We start from the raw sequence: 10074 nt of genomic DNA, 5'->3' as shown, positions 1-10074 counted from the left end.
GATGTGTCAAAAGGAACTTTGCAGATATGTTTAAGATTAAGGACCTTGAGAGGGGAGATTTCCCTGAGATATCTGTGTAGTCTAAATCTTATCACTGTGTCTTTAAAAGTAGAAGAGAAAGTAAAAAGAAAGCAAGAAAGAAAGAAAGAAAGAGAGAAAGAAAGAGAGAAAGAAAGAAAGAAAGAAAGAAAGAAAGAAAGAAAGAAAGAAAGAAATGTCATATCCTATGAAAGAGACATCTTGAAAATGTCTAAAGAAAGTTGTCATTTTTTCATAGTGAAGGGACTGGAGTCCATGTTGATGAAAACACCTGCTGCGGTGGCTGGCAGTGGCAGCAACAGTGGGGTGATGGGGGCGGTGCCTTCCCCTGATCAGCCAGGTTGTCTCCTGCAGAGGGAGGCTTACTGATGGCTTAGGCCTGCGGGAGTGGGCTTAAGCTGTCAGTAGGACATCCCCTGAAGGCTCCCAGACTGTGAGAGGGGGCAGAGTGGGCTTAGGGACACCCCCCACCCCCCGCCAGTGCATGGATTTTGTGCACTGGGCCTCTAGTCTGTATATATAAAAGGTTAATATGCTAAGTGTCCCTCTCTCTGTTCGACCAGTTGCACTGACCACTAGGGGGAAGCCACTCAATGCAGGAGCTGCCGAGCTGCAGTGACTTGGAAGCAGTGGTTCTCAGGTGACACACCCTGAAACCAGAGAGGATGGGGTGGAGTCTAAGGGAATCACCAGAATGGAGCAAACAGTGTGGGCCGTGCTGATGGAAACTCAGATTTGGTTGCCAGTCAGCCCTGCAGTGGGGGTAGTCCCAGCACAGCAACAATGATCCTTGTCTAGGAGAAAGCTGTCCCCAAATTCCTGTCTCAATGTCAGTCAATCCAGTTCCTTTCCATATACCCCTGGGTCCCCCAAAGCCACTGACTGGTACTGGAGCTCAGAGGAAGTGGGACTGTGTAAGTTCATGTGCCAGCCCTTAAGAGGAACTGCCTGGGTATCCAGCAGCCTCCTTATCATTCAGCCACAATCCCGGCTGGTTTTTATAGCCTGGAGTTACAGGGACTTCTTTTCCCAGATTTTAAAAAAAATATATTTTATTGATTTTTTACAGAGAGGAAGGGGGAACGATAGAGATTTAGAAACATTGATCAGCTGCCTCCTGCATACCCGCTACTGGGGATGTGCCCGCAACCAAGGTACTTGCCCTTGACTGGAATCGAACCTGGGACCTTTGAGTCTGCACGCTGATGCTCTATCCACTGAGCCAAACCATTTAGGGCTCTTCCCAGCTTTTGAACCCTGGGATGGGGGGGCTGATGTGGAGTTGGGACCCCTCACTTCTCATGGGAGGCCTCTGCAACCAAGATATCCCTCCTGATAGAAAAAAATGCCACATGTGGGTGTCAGACCAGCCCATTCTGTGCCTCTACCCCTCTTACCCATGCAACCAGTGTGCCATAATAATTTTAGAAAGTTCAATACCTGACTATTTAGTCATAGCCACTGACCTCTTTTCCCTTAGATTATCAAATTAAAAAATGCAAGAGCCAACACAACAATAGCCATCTGCTGTGAATGAATAAAAATTATACCTATTTTTTGTCAAGCCAGCAACAAATGTATTTATTTGTAGTGTCACATATTTTTAGTAATTAGTTTATGTGTGCATTGAGATGAAAAAGGTTGAAAATTACTGTAATGGACCTATGTAATGTCCTGAAAGTTGTCAAGAATCCTGTGGACTACACAGGGAGAGAGTGAGAGACCATGAACATATACTGTTGTTGGTGCCATGTAAGCACACACTATTGCTGAACCACTTCCTGATGAGTTTAGGAAAGATGTTTTCAGATCAATAGCTACATAGCTACATAGCACATATGTGAGGGTATGTGATTAGCTGCTCTAGTTATCATACAACATCCTATATAATAAAGAGCTAATATGCTAATTAGACCAGAAGGTGGAATGACCTTCTGGAATGACTAGTGGGTGTGTGGGGGCAGGGCTAGTGAGCCTGTGCCGCCACACCAGCCATGGTGGTCCTAGCACCTCCCTCTTCCGCAGAGGTGGCGGGAGAGGCGGTGGCATGGGCCCGGTCCTGGTCCTGGCACCAGGCCTTCTGCAGAGGCAGCCACAGGGGAGTGGGCCTAAACCGCAATCGGACATCCCCTTAGGGCTCCTGGGCTGCCAGAGGGATGTCTGACTGTCAGATTAGACCTGATCCCCCAGGGAATGGGCCTAAGCTGGCAGGTGGACATTCCCAAGGGGTCCTAGACTGCAAGAGGGCACAGGCTGGGCTGAGAGACCCCCAAGTGCATTAATTTTTATGCATCAGGCCTCTAGTTTATTATAAGAACTAAAAGTTTTGTTTAAATTAAGTTGTGTTTCTGGTAATGCACTGTTATCTGTCATTATCCATCTGGATTTTGGAGATACTAATGAATTTAATGGGGATATGACAGGAACCATGACCCCTGTATCCTTCGTTTGGATGGTGGCCCTAATCTCTCTCATTTGCCACATGGTAAACACTTTCCTGGGATATATTTTTCTTTTGCTGAATTGTCAATGGAGGAGCTAGATTGATTTAGAAGTATTTATTTGCCTTTCCTATGGTGATAGCTTTTATTTACAGGTCAAGAAACCACTGGGAGGATTCTCTTAACTGCTCTGTATATCCATTCTTATTATACATTTGGAGCTGAGGAAACAACCACTAAGTGGATCCACAGACCCAGTGGGGCCAATGTGACATCAATGTGGGCAAGGAATATATGAGTTTTCTGACCATTTTATGCCAACATTCTAAACAGGGACTATGGTGGTGTTTTGAGCCCCCAAATATCATGCCAACCTTGGCTCAACATCCAAGAGCTCTTGAAATATCTATGTTTTTCCTCTTCTCATGTGTCCAGTTACCCAAAAGATGCTTGTAGGTCCTTTCTGAGGTGGACTAGAGGTCACATGGTATACACTTTCCTTGGTGTTTCAGATACCCTCCTCATGGGGATTAGTCAAGAGTCTGGTTGTGAGAATTTCTCAGGTCTTAACTGGACAAAGGATCATGATTTGTATCGGGGAAGCTGACCTCAGCCTTCTGCTCCATTCTCCAATCTCTTGATTATGTTATTAAGGGATACATTGCTGGCCTTTCATATCTTTTGTTCTTAAGGATACCGTGTTCCAGGACTCATCTCCTATATCTCTGCAGACCAGGTTGTGCTCGGATAGTGCTGCCTATAATGTAATTATGCCTCCTTCCACCTTGCTTTTGGTGCTAACTGCTGGCCTCTATCATGCCCAGATCCTATTACCCCCTTGCTGTTATGGAGTCCAGTTCTGAAACACTTCCTGTTTTCATCTCTAACCTCTGAAGATCAGCTTTCACTTGCATCTCAGTGAAGTAGGTGCCCCTTAACCAACTTTGTTCTACTCATTTTTCCTGAGGCTCTTATTGACTGGCCCTGAGGGGTGTCCCCCCATCATGGAGAGCTGGCCAGACCCTCATGTCCCCAGGGACAGACACTGAAGGTGCCAGGGAGAGTCTGCTGTGGATCTGGGAGGAGCTGGTGAATGAGGAGTTTGGAGGCGCAAGAGATAGAGTAGGGGTGGGGGGAGAATGAATGAGTGGCAGTGTATGAAAATAGAAAGGGCCAGAGACTGAGAGACAGAAATTGAGAACAGGAATAGAGAATAAAGACACACACACACACACACACACACACACACACCTAGAGAGAGACAGAGACACAGGCACATAGACCCAAAGAGTGAGCGATAGGAATAGAGACAGAGAGACAGAGAGGGACCCAGAAAGAAAGAGGCAGAGTTGGAAAGTAGAGATTGAGGATAGCAACAGGAACAGAGAGACTCAGATTAAAACCGAGAGACAACGGCAGAGAAATAGAGACAGAGAAAGATGGATATGGAAAGACATAGAGACAAAGACAGGTGGCCACACAGAGAGAGAAATAATAAGAGAGGGAAATGAGAGAGAAAGAGATTAAGAGTCAGACACATACAGAGGGAGGTAGAGACAGGGAGGGACAATGAAATACAAAAACAGATCAAGCAGCACTGTGAGAAGCAGGGTGACAGTTAGGCCCAGGGACATAGTGAGGACCTGCCCAAGAACACATGTTACAGGTGGTAAGGTGATGGGTATAGGGACCATTGTGATGGGATTTTGCAGTGGAGGAGAGAGATAGGGCTCAACTCCAAGTACAGCATGGGCAAGTGGAAATTTACAACCTAGGAGCCGCTGGGGGTTAGTGAGTAGAAAATAACACACACACACACACACACAAAAACAAATACAGCATGGGCAAGTGGAAATTTACAACAGGGGAGCCGCTGGGGGTTAGCGGATAGAAAATTACATTAATGGAAAGGGGCATTTTGGGTAAAGTGACTCAGCAGGAGTCCCACTGAAGGGAGGCCACGGTGATCAGACATCACCTGGGGGAAATGAGAGGATGGGGAACCTGCTTAGATAGGATATGGAGAGTATTCAGGTGTGGAGGCTGGGGATTCTGGCTAAAAGTGGATTTTACAGGGAGATGCAGAGATAGGCCTAGGAAAAGATACAGGAGCCTGACTAAAGTTTTGTCAAGCAAAGAATCTTTGTTAGGTCTTGAGCTGGGACTTGCTCCCACCCAGGTTGGGGGGGTGGGGAGGCCAAGGGAGGATGCTCTCTGGGGTGGAATGCCTCCATTTCCCTCTGGCAGGAGAACCTTCGAAGAGTGGATGTCCAGCTGCTCGGCCAGCTGTGTAACTTGGGGCTGGAGATGGCGGTGCTGCGGGAGGAGCTGGTTGCTTTCCTGGAAGAGAAGGAGGAGGAGGAGGAGGAGGTCTTCTAGGAAGAGGAGGAGGAGACAAAATTCTATGTGAAAGGCTGACTCTATCTATATCTACTATGACACCAAATTAGATGCAAGAGGGGGAAGGGAGCATAGCCTAAAAGATTGATAAGAATATAAAACATTTCAATCATATTAAAAATTACATATTGAAATGATAATATTTTGAGTATATTGTAATACATAAAATATTACTCTATTTCATCTGTTTATTTAAGATTTTTATTGCGGTAAATTATACATTAAAATTAACAATTTTAACTATTTTCTTAAGTGTACAGTTCAGTAGTGTAATTAAGTACATTCACGTTATTGTGCAACTATCACTACCATCACCACCACATTCACTTAGACCAGACTGTAAATGCCCCATCACCAGAGCCCTTTTCATCTTACAAAGCGGAAACTACCCATTAAACAGCTCCCCATGCCCCTCTTCCCTCAGCCCCTGGCAGCCACCTTTCTACTTTGTGTCTCCACGATTTTGGCTACTCCAGGAACCTCATGTAAGTGGGATTATACACTATTTGTCCTTTTGTGTCTCACTTATTTTACCTAGCACAATGTCTTTAAGGTTCATCCATGTTGTGGCATGTGCCAGAATTTTCTTTCTTTTTTATGCTGAATAATATCCCTTAGTGTGTACATTCCACATTTTGTTTATCATTCATCTGTCCGTGGACACTTGGGTTGTTTCTACCTTTTGGCTAGTATGAATAATGTTGTTATAAACATATGGGTGTACAAATATCTGTTCAAGTCCTTGCTTTCAATTCTTTTGGGTCTACACCTAGAAGTGGGATTTCTGGATCATATACTAATTCTACATTTACTTTTTTATTTTTTCATTTTGAGAATACGTTTATTAAAGCTGGGGACAGTGAAACCAGGAAGGGCTTAGGATAGAATAAGCAACAGGAGGGCGGGGCTATTTTAGCTCTCTAGCAATGTTATAGGAAAGAAGGGAGCCTGGGTGGGGTTGCTTTGGCTCATTGAAAAGTCAGAGAAAAGGGTGCTTTGGAGATGGGGTGGGGGGTGGGGGTAGCCCAGGATGAGTTGATGGTGCCCATATTTCCCCTGGTTGCAGAAGAGTTTAGGAGATGCATGCCTGTGGGGGAAGAAGGGTGTGGGCGTGCTCCCCAGAGGGATAATGGCCTTTGTTTAATTTTCTGAGGAACCAGCAGACTGTTTTCCACAGTGGTTGTCTAAGTGTAGATATTAATAAAGAAAGGAAGCAAAGGGAATCAGGCCTAATCTACAGGGCAGCATAAGCCTGCTTCCCGAGGAAGCTGCAGCATTCATATCATAGGCACTCCAGGGACCACAGGGCTGCCTGCCAAGGGCATTCTCGCTCCAGGGACACAGGCTGAACACTGTCCTTCGTTTTGGGCTTGGTGAAGACAAGGCTGGACTTTTCTTGGTGAAGACAAGGCTAGGGGGTGGGGTGGAGTGGGGGGAGCTGAGACACCACAGCTGAACCTTGGATAGTCCTTCCTGTTTATGTCAATAAACCCAATAAACCTTACCATTCCTCCCACACGGGGGTCTCCCCAGTGTTTTCAGGGAGGCCACCTGAAAGGACGCATTCCCACTAGCAACATTGCACCATTGACATTTCTACCAACAGTACACCAGAGCTCCAATTTCTCCACATCCTTTTTCTTTTTTTTCACAATAGCCATCCTAATTAAGCATCTTTTCAAGTGCTTATTCATGTTTCTTCTTACATTTTTAAATATGGCTGCAAGAAAATTAAAATTACACACATAGCTCCTGTTATGCCCAGATTTCAGGATCCCCAAAAGATCACACCTGGGAGCCAGCCGAGTCCGATGAAAAAGCAGAGAGTCTTTATTCGAACTAGTTCGGCTCCCCGACCACACTTACCGACCCAACAGTAAGCCAAGTGGCAGAGAGAGGGCCAGCCCGGTGGGAAGGAGTTTTATAGCGGGGTGGAGTAAGGGGAGGAGAGGTGACCGTGGGCCCTGCCGATTGGCCAGGTGCAAGTCAGGTCCCGCCACACAGGATGTGGTCATATCCATGGTGCGCACCTCCCTGGACCATCACTGGCTAGTTTAAAGAAGTCCTGGGTGTGGCTAGCAGAGTAGCAGAGGCTTGGGCTTCCGGGAAGAAGCCTTTGCCAAGCACATGGCCCACGTAAGATGGAGGGCATACCCCTTACCCTGGGGCAAGATGGAGGGCGTAGCCCTCGCCCTTTTAGCCCCTACTGTACTTCTATTGCACAGCTCTATTTCAGAGGTCTGACCATGGAATGTGGGTGTGAGCCCATGAGCAGTGAGCGTATATGACGTCCCCAGATGTGTTGCAGATGAGTCACAGCTCCACCTGCAGGAGACGGCAGATATCGTGCATAGTGGCTGAGGAAGAGCTGACTGTAAATGCCCCTAGGACTAGGTCTACATTTGCAGAAAAGATGCCCAAGACAGAGGTGGAGAGCTCCAGCCTGGGGGGAGACATCTCTTCAGGAGAGATATTTTGGCATTCACAAAACCAGACGCCCATTTTTGCAATTCCTTATCTAAGCAATTTCTAGTAGGGAGTGAGGATGTTCACAGAGAAGTGAGGTGTTGGCAGAAGAGGTGCTGAGTTCATCTCCATGGAGATTTCCTTCTTAAAGACAAGCTGCTTCCTTTTGTCCAGTGGAGTCCCTCAACTGGAGTCTTTGCGTTGGGGGTTGGGCATTCAGGCCCAATCCCCCAACCTGGTCCTCCTTCGCCAATCTGAGCCAGGTCTGAAGCTTCCAGGATCTCTGCTGAAGGAGGTGGGAGGAAGGAAGGCTGGGGAGAATGCTGAAAGTCAGACTAGTACCCAGTGAAGGGGAAAGACAACCCCAGAGCATGGGTGTGAGCAGAACTCCCTCCCCTCACTTGGCACTCTAGAAAGAGGCTGGACTCTGGGGCCTCTCTTGGAAGCTACACCCAGTGTGCCTGGGTCCATGCTTCACAGATGCCAAGTCTGTTGGAAGAAAGGAACTGGGTTGTGGAAAGGCACTGAGGGGAGACTGGCGGGAGTGACTCCGGAGGGAATGCTCACTGTGCAAGGACAGCATGATGAGTGGCCCCTGACACCTGGGTGGGAGTTGCTCTCAGCCATGGCCTGGACTATGGAGGTGACCTCTATGGGGGAGGCACCCAGGGAACTTGGTTGGATGTGGCCAGTTCCACCTGTATTGTCATCAATGCCAATGCTACTGAGCTACATACGGCAATGACCAGGTGAGCACCAGGTCTGCCCTCCTGGGCCTCTCCGCCCAGCAAAAGGGGAGAAACTCCTCACCACACAGGGGCTGGGATGGCAGAGGCACAGGTGGCAGAAAGGTTATGGGGTTTTTGTGGTGGGTGGGTTCCAAAGGCAAGTGCCCCAAAGATGAGCCAGGAAGAAGCCACATCCCCTTGCATGACATGGCCTCAGAAGTCATGCAGTCATTCTTGCCACATTCCATTTAAGGCAAGGGCAAAGTCCTGGCCGGTTCACGTCAAGGGGAAATGGACTTCACCCTTTATGGGGAGTGAATGTGGGGAAGGAAATATTGCTGTGGTCATTTTTGGGAAACACACTGCTACAGCATCACCTGGGAAGTTGGTGGATATGTTGATTCTCAGGCCCCACCTCAGACCCATTGAATAGAAATATGCATTTAATAACATTCCTTTTTAAAAGATATATATCTATATCTATATATCTATATCTATATCTATATCTATCTATCTATCTATCTATCTATATATATATAATTGATTTCAGAGAAGAATGGAGAAGGAGAGAATGATAGAAACATCAATGATGAGAGAGAATCATCGTTCAGCTACCTCCTGCATGCCCCATACTGGGGATCAAGCATACAACCTGGGCATGTGCAATGACAGAATCAACACATGACCTCCTGGTTCATAGGTCAATGTTCAACTACTGAGCCACACCGGCCAGGCAATACGAATCTTCTTTGTTGTTATTATTAATCTTCACCAGAGGATATTTTTCTTCATGAATTTCCAGAGAGCATGAAAGGGAGGGGGAGAGGCAGAGAGAGAGAAACATCAATGTGAGCGCGACACATCAGATTGGTTGCCTCCGATGGGTACCGGGGATTGATCCGGCAACAGAGATACATGCCCTTGACTGGGAATCAAACCCTCAACACTTCAGTCCGAGGGCCAATGTTCTATCCACTGAGCCAAACTGGCCAGGGTGCATTTAATAAGATTCTAAGGTGCTTCTTTTGCATATTTGCAAAATATGCAAAAGAAGCACTGTTTTAAGTCACAAATATGGCACTGTTTTGGGCAGGAGGGGACATGAGTGAGGTTGAGAAAGCCCCATCTGGCTGCGTTGTGCAGCCAGCCTGTCCTGGTAGTTTGAAAATATTTTCAGGTGGTAATGATGTAAAGCAGTGGTCGCCAACTTTTCGGACCTCAGGGACCACCAGTCATCCGCAGACCACCGGTTGGTGGCTGCTGATGTAAAGCATTGATAAAATTTATTTTTTCAATCAGGTCAATGCCAGAGAGAGAGCCCTTAGTGCCACATAGGGTCAATGGAACAAAACCAAATTTCCAAAGGCAAATATTGAGTCTTCAGTTCAATAGCCTTTCATGTCCCATTTTTCTTCATCTTCCATCGTGATTTCTTAATCCTCAGGAGTCATGGCCACCTTTCACTACCTCTTTTTGTTCCCCTTTCATAATTGAGATTTTATTGTTTTGAGGATCTGTACACAGGCATTGCAATTTGTACACAATTCTTAACATTCGTACCAAAATGTAAAGTCATGTAGTTGTGATTCTTTTCTAAACAGTTATTCCAGGGAATTTCCAGCTTAACGTTTAGAGGCTAACTTTCCTTAATAGAGTATCAAGTACCAATATCTTCAAATGTTGATGCGCTGTTACATCAAAATCCCACTAATTCACGAATATCATATATACCACATAATCAAATTTCCAATCTTTCACAGCACATTGACAAAGTTACTAGGAAAACGGGACTACCACACCAAAGATGTTACAGATGCACAAAATTCTGATAGGGAGAGCCAAGATCAAGGAGTGGTTTCCTTTAGGAAACAGTACTACCAAAAACATGTGAATAGAAGTAATTTAAAATGTTCAAGACATAGCAAACGCATGACTGACTCCAAATTGCCATTTAGTATGCTTTGTATTCTGTAATCTAATAAAAGAGAAACATGCAAATT

The 10074-nt window shown here is 46.1% G+C and overlaps 1 protein-coding gene across 1 annotated transcript; it reads left to right on the top strand.

The window, feature by feature from the left end:
* Positions 1 to 3458: 3458 nt before the first annotated feature.
* LOC107183202 (glutamate-rich protein 4-like) lies at positions 3459 to 4867 on the top strand (the record flags this gene model as incomplete). Its single annotated transcript, XM_015564561.1, has 2 exons — positions 3459 to 3569; positions 4728 to 4867. Coding segments are annotated over 2 exons (243 nt in total), but the record flags the coding sequence as incomplete, so codon positions are not given.
* Between the last annotated feature and the right edge of the window lie 5207 nt (positions 4868 to 10074).

This window comes from Myotis davidii, unplaced genomic scaffold (assembly GCF_000327345.1).
Source record: "Myotis davidii unplaced genomic scaffold, ASM32734v1 scaffold3770, whole genome shotgun sequence".
Lineage (NCBI taxonomy): Eukaryota > Metazoa > Chordata > Mammalia > Chiroptera > Vespertilionidae > Myotis > Myotis davidii.
This window is presented reverse-complemented; position numbering and strand designations above follow the sequence as displayed.